Source organism: Phyllostomus discolor, chromosome 1 (assembly GCF_004126475.2).
Source record: "Phyllostomus discolor isolate MPI-MPIP mPhyDis1 chromosome 1, mPhyDis1.pri.v3, whole genome shotgun sequence".
Classification (NCBI taxonomy): Eukaryota; Metazoa; Chordata; class Mammalia; order Chiroptera; family Phyllostomidae; genus Phyllostomus; species Phyllostomus discolor.
In genome coordinates this window covers 67,477,983-67,503,530 of record NC_040903.2, presented here as the reverse complement: position 1 = coordinate 67,503,530, position 25,548 = coordinate 67,477,983, and the positions used below count along the sequence as shown (strand labels likewise).

The 25,548-nt window shown below is 35.6% G+C and overlaps 1 protein-coding gene across 3 annotated transcripts in view; it reads left to right on the top strand.

Moving 5' to 3' along the window:
• The window catches only part of MINDY3 (MINDY lysine 48 deubiquitinase 3), a 94,445-nt gene that overhangs the window by 66,003 nt on the left and 2,894 nt on the right, over positions 1 to 25,548 (top strand). For 2 of the 3 annotated variants that reach the window (XM_028506055.2, XM_028506056.2), the window contains 3 exons: positions 16,493 to 16,565; positions 19,056 to 19,143; positions 24,346 to 24,417. In XM_028506055.2, coding sequence (XP_028361856.1) covers positions 16,493 to 16,565; positions 19,056 to 19,143; positions 24,346 to 24,417 — 233 coding nt within the window. Of the gene's footprint in view, positions 1 to 10,705; positions 10,785 to 12,835; positions 14,402 to 16,492; positions 16,566 to 19,055; positions 19,144 to 24,345; positions 24,418 to 25,548 lie in introns of those variants that run through there. The other variant, XM_036024173.1, reaches the window with a different exon arrangement.

The window sequence follows — 25,548 nt, the reverse complement described above, 5'->3', positions numbered from 1 at the left end:
ATTTAGGAGATTAACCTCTTATCAGAGATATTGTTCAGGGATATTTTCTCCCATTCTTTAGGTTGCTGCTTTGAATTTATTGTGTTTCTTTTTGTGTGCAGAAACTCTTTAATGTAGTCCCGCTTGTTTATTTTAGTTTTCGTTGCCTGTACTTTTGGTGTCTTATACAAGAAATCATTAACAAGGATCTTTTTCCTTATATTTTCTTCCAGTAATTTTACAGTTTCAGGTCTTATGTTTAAGTCTTTGATTCATTTCAAGTTAATTTTTGTGAGTGGTGTAAATTAAGGATCCAGTTTCATTCTTTTCATGTGGCTATCCAGTTTTTCCAACATCATTTATTGAAGAGACTGTCATTTTCCCATTGTGTGTTCTTGTTCCTTTGTCAAAAATTAGTTGGTCATATATGTGTCGATTTATACATGGGCTTTTTATTTTTTTTACATTAGTCTTTGTGTCTGTTTTCATGCCAGTCTCATACTTTTTTGATTACTGTAGCTTTGTAATATGCTTGAAACTAGGTAGTGTGATGCCTCCTGCTTTGTTCTTTCTCAGGATAGCTTTGACTTTGCATGGTCCAAGTTTAGGACACACTTTTTTTCTATTTCTGTGATAAACGCCATGGAAATTTGATAGGGGTTGCATTTGAATCTGTAGATTGCTTTGGGTAGTATGGACATTTTCTCAATATTAAGTCTTCTAGTTCAAGAACACAAGGTATATTTCCATTTATTTGTGTCTTCTTCAGTCTCTTTCATCAATGTCTTATAGTTTTCAATGTATAGGTCTTATACCTCTTAGTTAAGTTTATTCAGAAGTATTTTACTGTTTTTTCCATGTTATTGCAAATAGGATTACTCTCTTAATTTCTCTTGGTGATGGGTTGTTTTTAGTGTACAGAAATGCAACTGATATATATGTATGTGGGTTTTGTATTTTACAAATTTACATAAATCATTTATTCTGTTTTAGTGGAGTCATTAGGGCTTTTTAGATAAAAGATCATGTCATCTCCAAATAGGGATAATTTTATTTCTTCCCTTCTAGTGTGGATGCCTTTATTTCTCTTTCTTGCCTAGTTGCCATGGTTAGGACTTCCAATAATATGCAGAATAGAAATGGTGAGAGAGGGTATCTCTATCTTGTTCCAGATGTTAGAAGAATGGATTTTAACTTTGCACTCTTGAGTATGGTGTGAGCTGTAGACTTGTCATATATAGAGCCTTTATTATGCTAAGGAACATTGGTGCCATACCAAATTTTTAAAGCAATTTTGTTATGAAAAGATTTTGTATTTTGTTAAATGCTTTTTTTTGCATGTTAAGGTGATATGATTTTTTTTGTTTCATTTTATTAGTATGCTACATTGTATCAATTTATTTGCCTCTGTTAAGGCATCCTTTCCTCCCTGGAATAAATCCCACTTGATTGTTGTGCGTGATCTTTTGAAAGTGCCATTGGATTTGGTTTCCTAATTTTTTGTTGAGAATTTTTGCATCTGAATCGTGAGGAATATTGATCTGTAATTTTCTTTTCTCGTAGTGTCTGGCTTTGGATCAGGTAATATCGGCCTCTTAAAATGAGTTTGGAAGTGTTCTCTCTTCTTCAGTTTTTTGACAGAGTTTGAGAAGGATTGGTGTTAATTCTTCTTGAAATGTTTAGCAGGAGTCACTAGTGAGACCATCTGGTCCTGGGGTTTTTTGTGGTGGGAGATGGTTGATTATTGGTTCAATCTTTTTATTATAATCTGTCCAGATTTTCTATTTTTTCATGATTTAGCCTTTGTTAAATGGCATATTTCTAAGAATTTATCCATCTCTTCTAGGTTGGCTAAATGGTTGATGAGTAATTGATCATAGTAGTTGTTTGTGAGCCTTTGTATTTTTGCGGAATCGGCCATAATGTCTCCTCTTTCATGTATAATTTTTTTTCTATTTGAGTCCTCACTTTTCTTGGTGGTGAGTTTAGGTAGAGGTTTGTCAATTTTTAAAAAATCTTTTTGAGAACCTACTTTTAGTTTCTTTAATCTTTTCTATTGCTTTTCTGGTCTCAATTTATTTCTGTTCGAATTTTTGTTATTTCCTTCCTCTACTAACTTTGGGCTTTGTTTGCCCTTTTTTTAGTTCCTTCAGGTATAGTATGAAACTGCTTATTTGGGAACTTTCTTGCTTCTCAATGTAGGCATTTATTTTTATAAACTTCCCTTTTAAACTGCTCTGGGTGCATCCCATCGATTTTGATATGTTGCATTTCCATTTTAGTTTACTTGAAGATATTTCTTGATTTTCCTTTTGATTAATTTTTGATCCATTGTTTGTTCATGGGTGTGTTGTTTAATCTCTATATATTTGTGAATTTTTCAGCTCTCCTTCTATTATTGATTTCTAGTTTCGTTCTGTTGTGGCCAGAAAAGATACTTGGTATGATTCCAATCTTCTTAAATTTACTAAGATATATTTTAAGATATATTTTGTGACCTGTCATGTGATCAAACCTGGAGAATGTTCTGTGTGCACTTGAGAAGAATATGTATTCTGCTGCTGTTGGATGGAATGGCGTGTATATGTATGTTAGGGCCACTGGGTCTCAAGTATCGTTAAAGTATTTTATTCATTATTGATTTTCTGCCTGGATAATCTATCCATTGTTGAAAGTGAGGTATTGAATTTCCTTACTATTAAATTGCTATTTCCCCCTTCAGATCTATTAATAATTGTTTAATATATTAAGGTGCTCCAGTATATGGTACATATGTTTACAGTAGTTATTTCCTCAGGATGGATTGATTATTTTCATTATGTAATGACAACTTTTGCTTTTTGTTATAGTTCTTGACTTAAAATCTCTTTTGTGTGATATAATTATAGTTACCCTTGTGCTCTTTTGGTTTCCATTTGCATGGGATGTACCCTTTTCGATCCTCTTGCATTCAGTTTGTGAGCATCCTAAAAACTTGAGTCAGTCTCTTTTAAGCAACATATAGTTAGGTTTTATGTTTTTTTTTTAATCCATTTAGCTATACTGTGTCTTTTACCTGGAGAACTTAAACCATTTACACTTAGATAGGTAAAGACTTATTGTTGCCATTTTGTTAATTGCTTTGTGGTTGATTTGTAGTTCTGTAGTTTCTTCTTCTCTTACTGTCTTTGTAACTTGATTTTTTAAATAGTATTATACTTTGATTCTTTTTTCTTTATCATTTGTGTACCTATTAAAGGTTTTGGCTCTTTAGTTAACCATGGCTTTCATTATATGTGTTATAGTTATAATTGTCAACTTGAAGTTGATAACAGCTTCAGTTACATCAGAAAATTATACCTTTTTCCATGTCCCTAACTATTTATTTTGATATCCCAATATACATCTTTCTATATTATATATCCATTAAAATAATGTTGTAGCTATAGTTGTTTTTTTTGTGAACACTTTTGTTTGTGAACCTATATGCTTGAGTTCAAAGTGATTTACATACCACCATTATAGGATTAGAATATTTTGTTTTGCTTTTGTTTTAACAGAGGTTAGTTAATATATAATATTACATTAGTTTCACGTGTCCAACATAATGATTTGATATTTATATACATTTGTGAAACAATTTCTGAAGTTGAGTTAACTCTCATCACCATACATTCTTACAAAATGTTTTTCTTCTCTGATGAGAACTTTTAAGACCTAGTCTTTCAGCAACTTTCAAATTTGCAAAACAATATTATTAACTATAGCCAATATGCTGTACATTATTGTTCCGTGACTTATTTATCTTATAAGTGAGATCATAATGTATTTGTCTTTCTCTGTCTGACTTTTTTCACTTGACATAATGCCCTCAAGGTCCATCTGTGTTGTCGCAAATGGCAGGGATTTTTCTTTTTTATGGCTGAATAATATTCTGGTGTGTATGTATTGCCACATTTCCTTTCTTCAGTAATCCATTGATGGACCCTTGCATTGTTTTGATAACTTGGCTACTATAAATAATACTTATGTGAACATGGGGGTGCATATATTTTGATGAGTTAGTGTTTTTGTTTTCTTTAAATACCCTGAAATGAAATTGCTGGATCATGTGGTAGTTTTGTTTTTAGTTTTGAGAAAACTCCATACTGTTTCCCACAGTGCCTGCACCAGTTTACATTTCCCCCAGCAGTGTACAAGGGTTTCCTTTTCTCCACATCTTTGCCAGCCCTTGTTATTTCTTGTCTTTTTGATAATACCCATTCTAACATGTGTGAGCTGATATCTCATCGTGATTTTGATTTGTATTTCCCTGATAATTAGTGCTGTTGAGCACCTTTTCCTGTAGCAATTTGCCATCTCTACCCATTTTTTAATTGGATTGTTACTTGTTTTTTTGTTTGTTTTGTTGTTGTTGTTTTTTCTATTGGGTAATGTGAGTTTTTTATGTATTTTGTAGATTACCCCCATATATGATTTGCAAATTCTTTCTCCTATTTGGTAGGCTTCATTACTATTTTGTTTATGGTTTCCTTTGCTGTCCAGATGCTTTTTACTTTAATGTAGTCTCACTTGTTTATGTTTGCTTTTTTGTCTTTGCTTTGTTTGGTATGAAGTCCAAACATAATCATCGTCAAGATCTATGCCAAGGATCTTATAGCCTGTATGCTTTTCTAGGAGTTTAATGGTTTCTAGTCTTATGTTCAAATATTTAATACATTTTGAGATAAATTTTGTGTATGGTATAAAATGATGGTCCAGTTTCATTCTTTGCATAGTTTTTTCTCCAGTTTTCCCAATACCATTTATTTAAGAGGCTATCCTTTTCCCCATTTCATATTTTGGTTCCTTTGCCTCAAATTAATTGACCATATACGCATGGGTTTATTTCTGGCCTCTCTGTTCTGTTCCATTGATCTGTGTGTCTGTGTTTATGCTGCTATAGTTTGATTACTGTAGTTCTGTAATATCATTTGAAATCAGGGAATGTGATGCTTCCAGCTTTGTTTTTCTTATTCAGAATTACTTTGGCTATTTGGGGTCTTTTGTGGTACCACACACATTAGGATTGCTTCTTTATTTCTGTGTAAAGTGCTCTTGGATTTTCATAGAGATTTTATTGAATCTGGAGATCTCTTTGGGTAGTATGAACATTTTAACATGATTAATTCTTTCAGTTTTCCATTTATTTTTGTCTGCTTCAGTTTCTCCTATCAATGTTTCATAGTTTTCAGTGTGCAGGACTTTTATCACCTTGGTTAATTTTATTCCTAGGTATTTTATTCTTTTTTAAGCCATGGTAAATGGGATTGTTTTTTAAATGTCTCTTTCTGATAGTTTATCAGTTTGTAGAAATGCAGCAGGTATTTATATACTGATTCCATATACTGCAAGTTTTGAATTTGTTTATTAATTCTAACAGGTGTTTTTTTTTGGTGGAGTCTTCACTATACAATATCATGTAATCTTACAAATAGGGACAGTTCTACTTTTTACTTTCTGATTTGGATGCTTTTTATTGTGTGGGGTTTTTATTTGTTTATTGTTTTGCCTAATAGTTGTGGCTAGGACTTCAGTACTATGCTAAATAAAACTGGCAAGGGTGGGTGTCCTTATTTTGTTCCTGATCTTAGAGTTTGGCAAAGTTTTCAGGTCTTCACCACGGAGCTCAATATTAGCTGTGGGTTTGTTGTATATGGCTTTTATTATGTTGAGGTACTTCCCTTTATACCCACTTTGTTGAGAGTTTTTATCATAAACAAATGTTGAATTTTGTCACATTCTTTTTCTGCATCTAGTAAGAGGATCATGTAATTTTAATACTTCATTTTGTTAATGTACTGTATCACATGGATTGATTTGTGGATTTGAACGAGTTTTGCATCTCTAATAAATCGCACTTGACTATGGTGTATAATTTTTTTTAACATATCATTGAATTTGGATAGTTAATATTTTGTTGAGTTTTTTTATACCTATGTTCATCTGGGATATTGTCTGGTAATTTTCTTTCCCTGTAGTGTTCTTGTCTGATTTTGGTGTCAGGATACCCTCATAACATGAATTTGGAAGTATTCCCTCCTCCTCTTCTGCTTGGAGGAGTTTGAGAAAGATTGGTATTAATTTTTCTTTAAATGTTTAGTAGAATATACCAGTAAAGCCATCTGTTCCTGGACATTTGTTGATTGGGAGGTATTTGATAACTGATTCAATCTCTTTCCTGTTGTGGTTCTCATTTTCTATTTCTCCATGATTCAGTTCTGGTAATTTGTGTGTTTCTAGGCATTTATCTGTTTCTAGATCATCAATTTTGTTGACATGTAATTGTTCATAACAGTGTCTGTGATCCTTTGTATTTCTGTTGTTACATCTGAGCTTTCTGATATTATTGTTGTGAGTCTTCATTTTCCTGGTGAGTCTAGCTCAAGGTTTATCAATTACCCTTTCAAAAACCAGCTCTTAATTTCATTACTTTTTTCCTGTTGTCTTTTTAATCTCTATTGCATTTATTTCTCTTCTCATGTTTGTTCTTTTCTTTCTTCTACTAATTTTGAAATTCATTTGTTCTTCTCTATCTAGTTCCTTGACATAAATAACCTAACTTACACCTCAAATAGGGAGTTTTGAATTTGACTGTATATTTAACTTGACCAGTAAATTTTATAGTTTTGTATGTTTTCATGAGACTAATTTGTGTCCTTTTTCAGCTTATAGAGCTCTATGATAGATTGGCTTTAGTGGGGAAAGTCTTATCTGAGGGTGACTGCCAAAGGCCCTGGTGGGGGTAGAATGCAGCATCTTTGGCCTTGAGTGGGTCCAGTGGTGTAGTCTTTGTGCAGCTGCATTGGCTGAGGTTGACATTGGCTATGCTGCAGGGATCTTCTTTTGGCAAATATTGTAGAGATCCTGCATGTAGCAGAGGCAGGTAGGGCTGTTGGGATCTTCCAAAGCGAAAGCTTCTGGGCCTTCCTGTTCTCACTTTTTTCCCATTGGAGGAAGTTCTAGTAGAGGGAATCCTTGGCTTCTGGCCCGGCATGCTGGCACAGAGCAATATCAGAGCTAGGGCTATAGAATCAGATGCATGCAGACCTACTACACTGTCCGAGTCCTGGGCCCAGGTGCACTTGCTGTGGCTTGGAACTGGTGTCTGGAGGTGCATGCATGGGCACATCTCCTGTGGAACTGGGACTTGGGTTTCAGGACCTCACTGTAGGGACTCTGGCCAGCATGCATGGATGCAGCAATGTCATGGGCCTTGAAATGATAAGGTATAATGGTAGATCGGGGTCTGGGAGCAGGATGCAGAGTAGCATAGCCTGGCGATGGTGGTTAAAGTCTCATCTCTGGTCCCAATGGGGCAGTCACAGGTGAGCAGCAGAATGACTCCATTTGTAGTCTGTTATAGCCACGTGTCAGGATTCAGGCTTAGAGCAGTGGCAGCCCAACCCAGCAGTGATGGTTTAGAGCTGCAATATAAGACCCTCCATGGGGCTCAGGGCAGCAGGCACTGTCCTGGTAATGATGGGACAAAGTCAAGATCAGGGGCCAGATGTGGGTCAAGAACAGTGGCAGCTCCCTCCCATGTATAGTGTGCTGTGGTGCCCCATCCCTGAGATCAGGGCACATCAGTGACTGGGGCCCCTGAAGGCAGGTATCACTGCAATGACAGCACCAGCCTCTGGGAGTGGATGGAGTTTGGGGGGGTGGGGGAAGGGGTGTGCTCTGGGCAGTTCTGTCAGTGAGAATCAGCATTGTTGAAGACTGTAGGAGACATCTATAGGGAAGGCCGCTGCCTCTGTAGCAGAATGAGGCTTGCTGGGGTTCTCCTTTTCCCCTTGTGGTGAGCTTCCTTTGAGTGGACCCCTCCTGATGCCAGTCTGCTCTTGACTGGGGGGTGGGATGACACAGGTAATGTGCTTCCTGTACTTTTTTTCTGTGGTCATCTTTGATTTTTGAACTCTACAGGGTTTTTGCTACTTCTTTGTCATCCAGAACTTTCTCTAAGCTGGTTTATTCAGTTTGTAGTTGTTTGTTTATTGTTTTTTTTTTTTTCTTTTCTTTTCTCACGTGGAAGATAAGCCCTGGGGCCTCCAAGTCCTCCATCTTCTTGGTGTCACCCTCCAGTCCCCAGAATATTTCAGTAAAATTGATTGTGCCACTTTTGAAAAGCTTACGTATATATTCCTATAATATATACTGTTAGCTAGGTTGTTTCGATACCTTTGCACTTGTGTACTTGTGTAATTATAGCTAAGGTATAATAGCTAACTCACTGACTTTTCAAGTGTAACGTTAAACCTCATCATATTTTAAATTAATTCGCTGTAAATTACCATGTAGAAATTTAAGTTGTTGGAGCAGTGAAGGTCTTATGAACTCAGAGTGGACTCAGTTATCTTTATGAATACACTTTATTCTGTCTTAAAAAACTTCTTGCTCTTGAAGATCTGCCCTATTCGTGTCTGAAAATTTGAGTCGCAGAACTTCTAGGGATAGTCATGTGCCACCTAACAATGGGGATGCGTATTGAGCACTGCACCATAAGGATGTTTCTTTTTCATCCTTGGACAAACATCATGAAGTGTGCCCACACAGCCCTCGATGAGAGAGCCCGCTGCTGTAACAGTATGTGCTGTAATTTTACGTGACTGGCAGTGCAGTCGGTTTGTTTACACCAGCGTCACCACAAATGTGAGTGATGTATTGTGCTACGATGCTAGGACAGGTACCAGTCATCACTGGGCAAGAGGAAGTTTTTGGCTCCGTTAAAATCTTATAGGACCACTGTTGTGTGTCCTGTTATGTGGCATATGACTGTGTGTCTTTTCTCTTACAACTTAATAGCAGTATAAATTTAAGTTAGTTATTTTTAAGTCTATAGGGGTGTTTTCTTATATATCAAATGAGAGTAGCCAGACCTATTTCTTGAGTTATTGTGAGGATGAATAATGTTGTGGAAAGCACTCTGCCCAATGGTTAAAACACAGTAGGTACTTTATAAATGTCAGTTCCTCTCTCTCTCTGCTCAGTTTTGTTGGTGCTTGCATTGGTGATTTGACTTTGAGTTAGCTTCTTCTAATATGCATTTCCCTCAACTTAAGAAGCATACAAGTTTCTTTGCTCTTGGAATTAATAATCTTTTAAATGCCAGGCAATGTTTCATTCTAAATCTTTAAATAGGAAATAAAAAAGATTTACCACTGAATGAAACTGGCCTTAGAGTAAACCAGCAACTCCGAGTCATTGTTGTGTGTAGCACCTTGAACTCCATCATGGAGGGTGACAAACTAATAATCATTTTGTTGACACGTTGAATCCTCTGATGGACAAACTAAGAAATAAATCATTTCTATTTCTAAATATATTTAATATATCTTGGGCTAAGAGTCAAACCTTCTGAAGGACAGTTTTCAGAAACTGTAACAAGTTAATATGAAAATAATATCGATGTTAATAGTGTAAGATTTAAAGAAATGTTGTGGTTACAGTGAATTTAGACTGTCAGCAAGCTGTCATGCAGCTCTGAGGAGGGAAGAGTGCGTCGGCAAAGGGAAACACAAAGCAGAGAAAGTGATTATATATGTGAACACAGGTGGAAGACAGTAATTTATAAGCATGAAGTAGCCAGCAAAGGGTTTGACCTTAGTGGGAAGACAGGGAAACAGAAAAGTAATTTGTAGAAGTGATGCTAGAGGCAAGAGGTTATTCGAATAACCGAGGAAATCAATGGTGATGGACTGGATTTATATTTTAAAGAAGTATATTTCAGAGAATGAGTTGAGTAGTTTCCTGTGGCATACATATCCTGTTAAGGATTTATTTAAGGTACATGTGTTCTTCCTGCCACCTCTAACCCCCTTCGAGATGCTCACCCTTTCTATACCTCATATTCCAGTGGAGAGCACCACTTTGCAGTCGTACACATACCTATACCAGTGTTTGCTGTGTTTCAGGACATGTTTCCACCTAAACTAATATTAATTACAGTAGGAGATGTAAAACCCTTACAGAATGGATATTATAAGACGAAGTGCGTAAGATGGCATGATGGATAAAGTGGGTGTCTCCCCAGAGTTTCCCGTCAGGGCTCTGTAGTGCTGCTGAGTTTTGATTGCAGCGGCTGGCCGAGACGTCAAGCGTATACTTTTATCCAAGCGCAACCACTACAGACCGGCCCAAAAGCAAACATGAAGTTTTCATGTGCTCTGCCTTTTTGAACACCCCTCCGTTTGTGTCATTGGTGAGAATTGTAGAAACAAAATTGAAACTGTGAGTTTCTTGAGAGAGGGAGCATACAAGCATATGATCAAAAGACCTTAGATGATGATAATTTATTGAGTAAAGGCGTAAAGAGATGTTTTCAGAGCAAGGAGTATTCATAGACAGGCGAACTGAACTTCAAAAAAGCTAATGTTAGAGTGCCGATTTTTAAAAAATCCATCAGTAACACACAGAAACTAAAACTTAAGGGTTCAAAAGTAGGATACAGTTGTCATAAATAGTAGGTTTGTTTGCTTATTCACTTTTTATAAAATTTTTTGATTAATGAAAGAGCAGACTTGTATTATTCATTTCTTTCTACCAATTTATGAAGAAAGTTAGAATTTCTTATATTTTCAATATTAAAACTACAATCAGTGGCAATTTTTCAGAATTGAGTCCTCATAGATACATCTGAAAACAAATTGGCCCTGTTTTTACTGAAGAAAGAAAATTGATTAAATAAAAAGTGTTTTCATCTATTTAGTTCTGTATGTCAACTTAGCAGGACTCCAAGTTGAATTAAGAAGAAAGCAAGTAAAACTTGTTCAGCTATCTCAGAAAAGGTATCTTCTTCTATATATGACTTACCATGGAGAAAATAAATGCCACTTTTTCATTTGAATACCACTATTATGGGTTAACTGTATGTAGTTCACTCTAATAGGAGGGTTAAAAGTAGAATAATTTTTCATTTTTAGTCATTTTAGTCACTTAGAAACTAATCTAATTTTTATTTTTCCCCAAACATAGATGCTCTTGTTTCAAGATTTAAACAGGTTAGATTTTCTCAGAACACTTAATATTCTTACAAGCTTTCTACTTTCCACTCCCCATGTACCAGAGGCTGTTATGGGGACAGTTGTTCTCTGTCACCTTAGTATCTTTGTAGAATAACTGGTCTAGAGGGAAGAAAAGAGAATTTGAGTTCTGGTACTGATGATTACTTTTGTGCCTAGTTGCTCCCGCCCCGGCTGCTCATGTGTCTGCCGTTTAGGTAGGCCTGTGATAACCCCGTGAGCACCGTGCTTTAGGCTATTATGGATTAAATGGACCTGTGCAGGCTAATCACCATTTATAGCATTGCTGCTGTGAAACTACATTTTTCAGTGTTCTACACAGGTAAATTTATTAATGATCTTTTGAAGTGGGGGCCTGTCTAAAAACAATAATAATTATGTCTGTCTTTGTACAAGACATACAATTTATAAAGTACTTTACCTGTATGGTCATATTAAAACCTTACCTTAAACGCACAAGGTGGGCAGAGATTATCATTATCATTTTCTTAAGAAAACCAACCTTGTGACAGTTTGTAACTTCTTGAGAGCTAAAAGCTCTCAATTGGTATCAGGAGCTTGGATTTAAATACCACCTTGGGTACTCTTATTAACTGTTTGGTTTTCTTAACCTCAGTTTCCTCATCTGTGAATGGACTTGATATCTACTTTACATGATTATTTAAATACTCAATAAACTGACCATATTGTTGTTTTATAAAAAAAAATTCAAAAAATGTGTGGCATAGAGCTTACTCAGTAATGTCTGAAGACAGAATTCTACATAGACAGAATCTGAAATGATAGACACAGGTTTTCATACTGCACCTAGTGTTTTTTTTTTTAATTTGTTTTCTTTTTAAAAAACTTTCTCAGAATTACATCTCAGGAAGGAACCCTATTTGGGTGAGGAAAACAGTTTGATTTGAAAGGAGCCCTTTAAATACTATTTTTAAAGTGGCTAAAATATATTGAGAGCCATCCTTTGTCGGAATGAGTTCATTGTGCTGCATTCTTTAATCTTGAAGAATAATTTTACTTATAGATTGTTTCAATTATATCAATCCTTAGACATTATCTAGAAATTGTCTTTTGTGTAATTCAGTCTTTTCCATGCCTTTTAACGACACCATCTCCTTCCCTGCACTCTCGCTTCTTCCCTCTCCTCTCTCCCCTCCCTCTCCTCCGCCGCTCTTCACTCTGAGCAGCGCCATCGCCATCACCGTCACCACTCTTTCTTTCGTGCTGCCCCAGCCATGGCTTTTTTGTGTCTTGACACCATGTTTTGCTTTGCAATTTCTTTTTATCCCCTGATAGAAGTGATTCTTCAGGACAGGTCAGAAATTAATTACTCACTTCTTTCTGAACTTAATACATTCAGCTCACAAAGCTATTCTTGAAAAACCATGGTATCTGAATGTACTGGTTTGTTGAAACTTGAAGTGAGGATTAGCTTGAATAATTAAATGTAACAGATGTTACTGGGCAGATACTTGTACCAGGCATAGACCCAGGCTGTGGATTTAGGAATCCTTGCCCTCTGGGAGCCCCTCACCTGCCAGAGTCAGCTGAGTAAACCAGTAGGAGTGCTAAGGCAAGGACACGAAGGCAGGCTGAAATATGAAAATGACTTAACTTTGCCCAGGGGCAAAAGTCATGTACTTTTTTCAACAAGAGTTATATTAAATTGTAGGTATGTTATTAAAATTTTAAAATAATAGGTAAAGTATAATGTAACATTTAGTAAAAATAAAATAACTAGTAATTATTTGATTAACACAAATAGCAACTAGCTTTTAATATTTTTTCTATTCCCCATTTTCTTTTCTATTCCCAAGAAACTCTCACCTACAGTGGTTTGAAAATGTTACAGTCAAATGTTTGGCCCCAGACTCTTCACAAGCTGTTTCTCGCCCTCTGCTAGTTCCTGACGTTTGCTTTCTTCTCGAAGCACCCAGTTTAGCTCGCGCCCCGGCTAAAAGAGACCCGACAGGCTTTTCCCCTTCAGGTGCTCCCTTGTATTCAGAACGGACACCGTCACCGGTACTTCTCTCCGTAAAGTCTAGCTCTGATTTCTGCAGAATGATGGGATGGTTTTCTTTCCCAGGAAATGACAAACTCACTGCACTGTGTTCACTCCCCTGCATTGCTAAGCCTTTGCACTGAGGTGTTTCTCCTCTCAGCCTCTAGGAGCTTGGCAGTTCTCACAGTTTGTTTCCTGGTTTGAAAAACAAAACAACACAGATTTATTTTTAAACAAACAGCTTTTTTCCTCTTTTTCAAGTGTTTTAAAACACAATTTAACTGCATTCAATTTTTACACAGTAGCTGCACACCATTATAACTGCTGTGCCTTCGTTAGTCCTCCCTCTCAGAGTCCCTGTTCCTCTAAGCCTGTCAAAGGCTGTTTCATATTCATTGGTTAACTTACCAATGCGTCCAAGTTCTGTGTTTTCTTTTAGTGATTCCTAGGTCTGCTGACCAGTCAACAATTGTACTCTTTGATTTCCTCTGCTGTTTTTTGCTGTGTATTAAGGTCTTTATCATCATTGTGTCTGTATTTCCATATTCTCTAAGGAATCGGTTGACTAAATACTAGTTTCATCTGGTTTTAGGCTTAATGATTCTGTTCTTTTTCAAGAATTTTATTAAGAATTTTTCCTGATAGGTATGATTAAAAAATAAAGTAACATCAAAATAAATGTTTCAAAGAGGTAAGCAGTTTCCAGATCTCCTCTTTTAATCTTGGGTAAAGTCTTGGAGGTACTGAGAAAATGATATTACAATCTTTAGTTATAAAAGACTGTGTGTACAAAATGTGCTGGTTTAGTATAGCTATTGCTGCACTGTAGAGAATGCTTACAAGTTGTAAATCTCATAGGTACCTTAAAAATGTGTTGGATCATTTAAGCTTAAGATTAATTTTATTTGAGGCAAGAAAGGAATTTTGTTGTTTTCCTAGCTGTGGTTCATGTCTTTATTCAGCCACTTAGCTCTTTCTTGGGGGTGGGACCCAAGTCTCCGGCCACAATGAGACTAGATAAGGCTGCACTGTTCGATACCCCCGAAGAACAGGTAATGCACGCTGCTTCTGTCCAGCCAAGTGGATGTCCATGATAGCCTGCATACACAGAAGCTGTTCCAGATCACTGTTCCTGCCTGCCAGTGGCCAAATGAAGCCTGTTTTACTTTTAGAGATGCTGAGCTTTTTGGCTGTGACTTAACTAAGCAAAAATATTTTCTATGTTTCAAACTCATCAATATTAGGTTTACAGAGCTTGATACAAGTTCATTATTCATTGTACCTTACACTATTGGTAACTTGACAAATTGGAATTATTCTAAGACTTCACTTTTTAAAAATTGCACATTTTTTACTACATTATTTTATTGTACTTTTCTATCACCATTTATCCCCCCCGTACCCTCTTCTACCTCCACCCATCTATCTCCCCACTGTAGTCACCACATTGTTGTCTGTGTCCATGAGTTCTTTTGTTTTCTTTTTTACTCAATCCCTTCCCTCCCCCAAAACCATACCCCCAGAGCTGTCAGCCTGATCTCTGAGTCTGTCTCTGTTTTGTTTGTTAGTTCAGTTTGTTCATTAGATTACATGTATGAGTGAAATCATATGGTATTTGTCCTTCTCTAACTGGCTTATTTCACTTAGCATAATGTTCACCAGGTCCATCCATGTTGTTGCAAAGGGTAAAAGTTTCTTCTTTTTTACAGCTGAATAATATTCCATTGTGTAAATGTACCATAGTTGTTTTATCCACTATCCACTCGTCTGTTGGTGGGAAGTTGAGCTGCTTCCATATCTTGGATATTGTAAATAATGCTGCAGTGAACATAGGAGTACTTATGTTCTTTTGAATTCGTGTTTCCCATTTCTTTGAATAAATCCCCAGAAGTGGAATCACTGGGTCATAAGGCAGTTCCTTTCTAATGTTTTTAGGTAACTCTATATTGCTTTCCACAGTGGCTGCAGCAGTCTGCATTCCCACCAATAGGGTAGAACTGTTGCCCTTTCTCCACATTCTTACCAACATTTGTTTTTTGCTTTATTGATGATAACCATTCTGACAGGTGTGAGGTGATGTGTTATTATGGTTTTAGTTTGCATTTCTTTGATGATTAGTGACTTAGAGCATCTTTTCATATGTCTGTCAACCATCTGTATGTCCTCTTTGGAGAAGTATCTATTCAGGTCCTTTTTCAATTGCATTGTTTATTGTTGTTTTGGTGTTAAGTTTTCAAAGTTCTTTATAAATTGTGGGTAGTAATCCCTTACCAAATGTGTTGATGAATATGTTCTCCCATTCAGTGGGTTGTCTTTTTATTTTGTTGATGATTTCGTTTGCTGTGCAAGAACTTTTGTTTGATATAGTCCCATTTGTTTATTTTTTCTTTTGTTCCCACGAAAATTGTACATTTTTAAGTACCTTAAATGAATCTTAGCCTTTTAGTCAAGGCCAGTCTGCCTTCAAATGGATAAACATCTGCTTATGAGGTTTAAGAAAACACCATTTTAAAATCATAACTACTTTGTCTCCTTTCCTGTAGAGACAGAGTGGATGCCACATGGGGAAGAGCAGCTACACTTTATTCTGTTATTTGATTATCTTGGACATCTTGGTCTCCATGACGAGATTTTTTAAAAAGTGTCTAATCCCTGAAAGGGATATTGTGTTAGACGTTTATTTAAAGCTGAGACAGTCTTCGGGAATGAGTAAAGAAGTAGAAGAACACAGGCATCGTACATTTAAGGGAATGAACAACTTGCTTGTTTAAAACCCCTGTGACTTCAGACTGTCCGCAGGCTTTGTGGGTGTGTCACGTTCTGCTTCATCACTGAGCTGGGGCCGTTTGCCAGGGCCATTTCCTCATCCAGTCCACGAAAAGGGGTATTTTCCATAGGCCAGTCTTTATCAACATTTGATTCTACTTTTTCCAATTAAACCTACAGCTTTTTCTTAAACTGAGGCTTTTATAAGGATATCTTTTCTTCATATATTGTTAGTTATCTGAATATCAGTGGATCATGAACATTCTTCAAAAAGTTAAATAACATTGTGAAGACAGGAATTTATTGGTAAAGAATTATTTTAACTTGATTTCGTAGAGGGAATTTAAAGGTTCACGTTATTAAAAGATATACCTAATTAGTAAATATTTGTTATAACTGAGTAGAAAAAAACTTTTATCATTTACATTTATAGGCCTGTTTTAAAAAAGCAATTTGACTTTAAGGTTTCCTTTGAGTTCTCAGAAACTAACCTTGAAAAATAAATCTTTGCCTATGTGCCCAAGAGAATAAATATAAGAAAATGTCTAATAATAATAGGCATTGTACCTAAAATAAACTTAATAAGCTGTTTCTTAACTCTTTATATCCATTTATGTGATCCCCCCACCCCACTGGAATCTGATCAGTGGTAATAGCATTTCTTGAAGTAAACTCATATCCCAAGTTGTTTCCATTTTTTCCCCAGATAATGGATTCATCCCTGATTCTCTTCTGGAAGATGTGATGAAAGCGCTGGACCTTGTTTCAGATCCTGAATAGTAAGTAAATAGGAACTGTTATATAACCAACTAAAAAATTCCGTTAAATTGAAAACATACAGTTATGCTGTTCTAAAAATCTAAGCATAGCACTTTATATAAAGCAAAGGCTTATGAATAAATCAGACTAATCAGTGTTATAGCAGAGACTTCACATACTTAAAATGAGCATCCCTTCCCACTATGCACTTATTGTCTTGCTGAAAAATGTGCTAAAAATGTAAAACGTCTTTGATAACAAACTAAATGTTTTTTCTCATTGCAAACCTTTTCCATTAAAAATTTTGTCCATATCTTGAGTAGTTTCAGTGAATGTAGTAACAAGTCTATATAATACCCATATTGCTAATCATCCTGCTTAAATAAGTGGGACTTTCATTAGATCAAAGATGTTTCTAGATGATTAAATTAACTGATCAGAAACTTTGTAGGTGACCCAGAATATCAGAGAACAGAGTTTTTCAATATTGAAAGTATGGAAGTATTGCCTAACATTAATATTTTATCTTCTCACTGTTATACTTGTACATTTGCTACATCTATAACTTTCTCCATAAATTTGAGATCTTTATTATGCATGAGAATATCTTTCTTGTTGATTGGACATATGGAGATCAAATGTGGAAATAAAATAAAGATCACCTATGATCTGCACTAACTTTTGTTTTATCTGCATAATTTTTTTACCTTCTGAACATTTTTCTGACAACAAAAAACATTTAAGGAAAGGATTCAGTAAAAGCAATGTAAAATATATTGATACACATAGTTTTTAAAACTTGACCCTATTCTGTTTTTAGGTAAATCAGGTATTTTCTTTGAAAGTATGAAATGCATATATACATTTATAAACCAGTCACGCTTGAATTAATATCTCAGTCTTACTGTCGAGAGCTGTGATGTTGTCCAGTCTTAACAGACATAATTTGCTGTTCCCAGCTTAAAGAGGAGAAATTCAGAGGGCATTTAACTGGTCTAATAAATGGAATAATAGCAATTAGTGTGTTTTTTCTAAACTGATTTCCAAGTGGAGACTATCTTGTTTTCATTGCTCTAATTTGCAAAAAAGAATTGAATTCAGGTATTTTTGGTTACTGCCAATTCTTAAGACAGGAAGGAGGGAAAAGGAAAAGTTATTTTTTTTTTCAAATTCTTACATAGATAGCTATACATTTTCTACAGCCATATGTCAGTACTTGTTTGCCTCAGAACTTGTCAAACCCTGTACTTGTTGCATTTTGACGAGAAAAAAATGTTCCAGCACTCAGTGCTTGCTGGGGACTTGTTGCACTTGTTAGAACTTACATGAGTCACAATGCCTCCCTGAAAGAAAAAATGCTTCATCACTTGTCTCTTGAAAAATGCATTTGGCACTCATCAGTTTCAGCACTCATCAAGGTTCTGGAATGAGTGGACCAGTACCGAGGTACCACTGTACTTAATTTTCCTTGTTTCATCAGAATATATAACATACCTTGAATAAAATTAGTACAATTTAGTCAGATAGTTTTTCTAGAAGTAGCTAAAAGATTAGACTCAGTTATTCACTCTGTAATTGGGTCTAGTTTGTAATACATGATGGCCCATAAATTAGCAGGGCCAAATTTAGGATTAATAACTTAAATGTATTACATGTACTTTATTTGTTTTATGTCATAACCTTCTGCCCTTATTCAGACCCTTTAAAATGTCATGTCCTTTGCATGTTTAATAATAAGGTGGACTTAACTTGGCATTTATTGTTTGGGAGATAATACAGAAAATGAAAATGTTCTTTTAAGAACACTTTCATTTTTAAAATCCTTCAAACTACAGTCTGCTGTTTCTCTCTGTCTTCTTTCTAGTCAAACTTAACAGCTTTCACCAGCCTAAATGGTAAGGGTTATGCAAAGCACTGTCTAGGTGAGGTTGTTCCTGCAATAATGAAGTACCCACCACTTACTGTAATTCCATATACCTTAGCTCTTTGAGAATTGTCGTTACCTCTTTAAACTTCAAGTTACATTACCTAAGAATTTCAAGCCTTCACCTCCTTCTTTTCTTAAAAGTAAGCTTTTTAGGAGATGTTTTTGATTATCTGATGCACCACTTCCCTTGACACTGTTTCTTTTTCCTCCTTGAGCTTAATCTAAGCATTTTTAAGTTAAAAGCCTCATTTGTTAAAATTGGGCATACCTATGAAGCAAAGAGAATTTGCCTTTGTGAGGTTATAAGCCTGTGTTTATAAGCCTGAGTTTTAAAATTACTTTACCTAATAAGGAGCAATATTCCAAAGTCATCGTCATCATTTAAATTCTAAATAGTAACAGATTATTCTGGTTTAAAAATAACCAAGTTTTGGCAAATCAGATGCCATTAAGAGGCTAAAAAGAACAGTTCTTAAGATTTTTGGCAGTCAAAGTGTTATAGTACCAGTAATTTAATCATGAAAGAAGAAAAACAAGCTTTTTTCCTTTGGTATCCACTATTTTTTTTCCTCTCTCCCCACAGTATAAATCTCATGAAAAATAAATTAGACCCAGAAGGATTAGGAATCATACTATTGGGTCCATTTCTTCAAGAATTTTTTCCTGATCAGGTAACATAGTTGAAGAAATTTACTTTGTTCTATTGGGATGATCATCTGTGATTGTTTTAGCATTTTTTCTCCTACTCATGTAAAATGTTCTGACGTGCAGATCTGAGACTAAAAAAAGCAGTATTATGTAAGTACTTGGCGGTACAGAGAGGAGAGAAGGGTGTGTGTCCCAGCACGGTCACACAGAACTTCGATGTAGAGGAGTGGTGGAAGATAGTGTGTGCCCCAATATGCACACATAATGATACTGTTTTTCTAAAGAAAGGATAAAACTGAGCAGTATGGGGAGTAAAAAGAGAAAGACTCTTTATCCATTGTCACCCCTGTTTTCCTTCTGTCAGGTAACTAGTGTCAGTAGATTCGTGTGTATCTTTTTAGAACTTTCTAGATGCTAGAAAGAAGGTAAAGGAGTCTATATGTAGTGGGAGCTCCTTTTAGTGAACTAAGTTCCAGGAGAATTTTAGGTGAGTCAAAGAAAAACCTTTGAGCAGAGCTGTGCTGTTTCACGTTGGGACATGCTTTCCACTGGGGCATGTTTTCCATTGAGCTCTGATAGCGGCTCTGATAGCGGCTCAGTTAATAAGAATCTGTGCTAGTCTCAGTACTCTTTTGAGTTATGTGTGCATCATTGGCAAGCCATTTCTACAGCCTATACCTGTCTTGTGTTTTCTTATTTGCGTGCAGGATTTGCCATAAACCAAATTATTTAGCTAGGTATATTCTGATCCCTTCATCAGATACTACTGTAATTTAAAGTTCATTGTTTTAATAGAAATGCCTATTTCTGTTCTGTCTCTATTATAAGAGAGATGTATTGTCAAGTAAAAAAAAATCCAAAGTATGTAAAGAACTCATACAACTCAACAGCAAAAAAACACCAAATAATCCAATTAGAAAATGGGCAGAGGACCTGAACAGATACTTCTTTTAAAAAGACATACAGATGGCCAACAGATATATGAAGAGATGCTCAATTTCACTGGCTATTAGGGAAATACAAATTCATGCAACAAGGTTCCATCTCACACCTGGTAGAATGGCTGTTACCAACAAGGCAAGTAATAACAAGTGTTGGAGAGGCTGTGGAGAAAAAGGAACCCTCATTTACTGCTGGTGGGAATGCAAACTGATACAGCCACAATGGGAACCATTATGGAGCTTCCTCAAAAAATTAAGAATAGAGTTACCAGATGACCCAGCAATCAATCCCTCTTATGGGTGTCTACCCAAAAAACTTAAAAACATTTTTTTGCAAAGATACATGCATCCCTATGTTCATTGCAGCATTATTCACGGTGGACAAGACATGGAAACAACGCAAGTGTCTGTCCATAGATGACTGGAGAAAGAGGATGTGGTACTTAACACTATGGAATATTACCCAGCCATAAGAAAAGATGAAATACCGCCATCTGTGACAGCATGGATGGACATTGAGAATATCATGCTAAGCAAAATCAGTCAGTCAGGAAAAGCTAAGAACCATATGATTTCACTCATATGTGGGATATAAACCTGAAATTCATAGACACAGACAACAATGTGGCGGTTACCAGAGGGAGGGGGTAATAAAGGGTAAAGGGAGCCAAATATGTGGTGATGGAAGACGATCTGACTTTGGGTGGTGGGCACACATGCAATGTACTGATCATGTACCATAGAAATGCACATCTGAAACCTAAATAATGTTATTAACCAGTGTCACCCCCCAAAATTTAATTATAAAAGGATCATTTTTAAAAAATAACAAAGTGATAAAGAAAATGTTGATAAAATTATTCAATATTAACAATTATTAATTTGATATCTCATATATATTATCTTTAACAGAGTAGACAATATTATTAACATTTAATCTGGGTAACTAAAAAGGAAAAAGGAACCCATATTTTCCAAACGTCTATCTGTGAGTAAAGAGTGAGGGAAAATTCAAAAAGTAACTAAGGATATCACATTATAGCTATTAGACTTTTAAAAGTTTTGGTAAATGCTTCATCCAAAAATAGATTTTTTTCTGATATGGTTAACAAGACTCTTGGATTGTGATATCATATTTGCTCATACTCCCAACTGCTAGGGTGTGTTGAAAAGTTCTTTTTTAGACTCTAATACTATGTTTTAGATATCATAATAAATGTTTAACAAATTTTAGCATTTTAAACTTTTTAGACAATAATGTTAATTTTAATTTGTTTCAAGACTGCTGTCAGAACATTTTAGAGAAATACTGGTTTCTTAGTTATAATATAAGGCAATAAAAAGATAATAATTGTTTTTAATTTAATTTTGGAAAGATTTTGAAAAGTCATTAGGAAATGTAAACAAAGTAAATACCAACCATAATTATATTTAGTTAATTACATGATATTGCTTATAATTCTAAGAACTTAATAGTTCAATAAATTAACTTAGTTTTAGCATTTTTTGAGGTAATTAGAGAATTCTAGGCTTCTTCTCTTTTACAGGTGATAGACTTTATCATTCGGTTATTCTGTTTGTTCTCTTCAAGTTCGTGCCTTAGTGATTGTTTATTTCCTGCCATTATTGTTCTGAACAAACTCAGCATCTGAACCTACTCATTGTTCCTGTGTAGTTTATGCTCTTTCCTCAACCAAAGCATGTTATTCTGCTCTTGGTTTCCTGTAGAGTCATGAGTTCTCAAAGTGTGGGCTCCAAGAACTTGTGCAAAATGCAAATTCTCAGGTCCTCCCCTGACCTTGTAAATCAGAAGCTTTGGTGGTGGAGCCTAGCAGTGGGTTTGAAGGCCCTCCGGGGGATTCTGATGTGACCTTGCCAAAGTTTGAGACCCACTGCTTTTAGAGACCTGTCACATTCCTACCTGTTCACTTCCTGTGAGAGCTCAGACCTCTCTCAGTGTCTCAGAACTTCTCTGATCATAGCTCATATCACTGATGTCCTCTTTCTCTGTAGTCACAAATGTAAAATGACTATCACTCATTTGGGCCATTGTTCATATACTGCTTTGTACTAACAGACCACTATAGTGATCCTTGGTAAATATTTAATCAATCAGGACTACATTAAGTCAAAACTAGAGTCAGAAGGACAGCCAGGAAGATATGTAACTTCAATAATCTTTATAGATGCTCAGAGTAGGTGCTATGGAAGAATATTTCTTTGCTATGAAACAGAGGCAGGGGGAAGATTTTTGAAATATTCATAAGCATTTAAGTCAATTTGTTTATAAGAATAGCAGAAGCAGCTACCATGTACTATGCGCCAGGCACTATGTGCCTTATAAATTAGGTGATATTTTTTTCCCATTTTGGCAATGAGGAGATTCAGGATTAGAAAACTTAAGAAATTGCTTAAGATTATACAGTTAATAAGGGGCTGACTCAAGAGTCCAGTGTAGGTCACCTGACCCTAGAGACTAAGCACTTTACCATTTTGGTAAACTGCCTTTTGATACTTCAGCATTTTATGCTAGTTGTTAATGACTAGACCTAGAGAATTTAAATTGTATTCAACCACAGTAAGTATTTATATTGTAAGTTAAAATACATTAACTCTGAAAATCAACAGCCAAATTATTTATCTAATAGTTCACTGACTCAGTATATAATTGAGGAAATGATCAAATAAATTACTGATTTTTCTATTTGTTGTGAAGCATTGTTAGTAGGATAAAAAAGTTGTAAGAGAGCTTGGATTTTAGGTGGGAATATAAGAATGAAGAGTTAAAAATAAAATTTTAAATAAGTTCTCAAAATAACAACTGAAGAGATAGATAATACCAAGTAGTATTTCCAAATTAATTTTGAGAAAGTTGTTATAAAGGTCCCAAATTATAAACAGGTGTATTTCTGTAAAGAAAACTTTACAGAAAAAGTAAGGTTTGAACCAGGTCATGAAAATGAGAGAAGAGAAAAAGGCATTTGAGAGAGAAGTAAAAAACTATCATAAATATGCAAAGAACAAACAATAAAAGGTCTTTTCATGGGAAAACGAGTAATGTGTTCACCTAAGATGAGAATTCAGGAAGGTGATAGTTGCAGATAGGACTGAAAAGGTGGATTAGGTCCTGTGTTTTAGGAGTCTTGGCTACGAATCACAGAACTCCAGCCTGCACTGACTTAAGTGGGAAGGACAGATATGAATTGGCAGGAGTAGTTCAGAGGATTTGAACAAGCATTGAAGGCAGCACTGGGATCCTCTAGGACGGGGTAGTCTCTCCATCTTGTATTCTTCTTCCCTCCAGAGTATCTACATTCTCTCAGCCTATTGTTTTCTGGGAAATGGAAGCTACCCACAGTTGCCAGGAACTCTCTTCCCTTAGTTCCAATTGGAAAAAAATTCTAAGGAGGGACGCTGGCCCAGCTACGTCACATTCCCATCCTTGTATCAATCAAATATGGCCAGGAGACAAGGGATAGGCACAGGAAGACAGCCACAGGTGGAAAAATGGTTGGAGCCAGGCACCTTCAGTGGACCAGACCATTTATGAGTGGCCTTGAATGCTAGGTTAAGAGAGTTGTACTTGATCCAAGGTGCAGACAGTAGGAATGTGCTAGTAACTAAGAACCAAGGTTGAAGACAGTAGAAATAACACAATCGGTTTTTCTGAAAGTTTGTGTAATGATTTATACAACATCGTTTCTTTACTGAGTGTTAGAAAGTCTCTAAGTATTATGTGTTTTCATTTCTCACGATGCTATCTTCACTACTTAAAAGTTCATGACATTCAAATGATATTTTGGGGGATGGAAACCCCTAATTCAGTACTTTGGACCAGATTGGAAATATTGGTCTATATGTTTTGTTGTCTGAGCAAAATCGATATTCCTGCCTTTTCATACTTGCTGAGAAAAACAAGTTATTTACACAAGAGAAAAAAGTTAGAGATGTGTTTTAGTAAATATTTTTGTGTTTTAGAACCTTGTTCTTTTTTAAAAAGTTATAGTAATACATGCAAGTAGTTAAAGTGTAAAATAGAGTAGTGCAGAAGAGCTAACAAAAATCAACACTTCCCTACTCTCTAGCTTCTCAAGAAGCAACTGTTTCAGCTTTTAGATTTTCTGGTAGTGAACCGAATAAGTCAAAGTTTCTTGTTTTATCAAGTGATTCTCCCATCAAAGGATAAGGATTTAAGAACCTCACATTTTACTGTCAATTGCTACTTAGAAATTGCCTGATGTAAAGATATAATTCAAAGTTTTAATAGTACTTTATTTCTAATAGGGCTCCAGCGGCCCAGAGTCATTTACTGTTTACCACTACAATGGACTGAAGCAATCGAATCACAGTGAAAAGGTATAATTCATTCACATAGTGATTTGTCTTCACCTGGGTTGACTAAACAAGTATATGAATATATGACTGTTTGATTTCCACATTATATGTCACAAAATTGCTACCTACGGAGGTTATTCCAGGAGTCTCTTTTCTGTAACAACATATTTTAGAACTGGTCATATTTTGATTTAACCACTGAGATCTTTATTGGAATTTTGGAGTAATAGTCTCACTGTGATGAAATAACTGCATCTGTATAAATGTTGTTACCCTTGTCTATGTGAATATTACTAAGTCAACATTATAGTTTTAGTCCAGTGAAAGTTACTGATCCATTTAAGTGAAGACATGGGTAATAGATTTTTGACTGAGAAAAATATTTTTAAAGGATTTAAACTAATAACGATAAGTATGGTGTGTATATGCCCGTTTTACAGAAGAGGAAACTGAAGTGCAGGGAGGTAAGCAACTTGCTAAGGTCAGGCAGCCAGGAGATGGCAGAGCTGGGACTGAAACTCAGGGGTCTGCCTGTGAGCCCACTGTGCTTTGCCGCTTTCCTCTGTGAATGCACCGACAAAGGAAGGCTCCAAGGTGACTCACTTCCGATGTCCTCTCCTGGTATAATCCGAAAGTTGGTTTCCCTGATCCACCCTTTTTGATTAAGTATTAGCTTTGTCTCCATATATGATATATCTGTGTTAGCATTTATTCAAGTAACAATCACAGTAGATATAGCTAATATTAGATGGAATGAGGCCTAACATATGATTTTTATTTGAAACAATCATGCTGGTTTCATAATTGTCTAAATTAAGGATGGCTACAGAAAACAGATTGTAATATACACTAAATAAATAATTTTAGTTAGAGCAAATCCAAAACTGAGACTTATATTCCTAACACAATATAAATTAGGAGTTTTATTAAATTAGGTCTAAAGACCTCTCTAGAAGAAGATAAGTTATTGATATGTACATAGTAAAATAACAAACTTGTCAATAAGAAAACTTGGGCTATTTCCTGGTATGTGTCAATGAGTGCTTTGTGTAGATTTTAAAATTTGACATAGCCTTGTTCATAGGAGGTACTTTTGAGTCACTGATTACTTGCACAATCCCTGCAAGGTAGGTCAGTCAAATATTGTCCGTA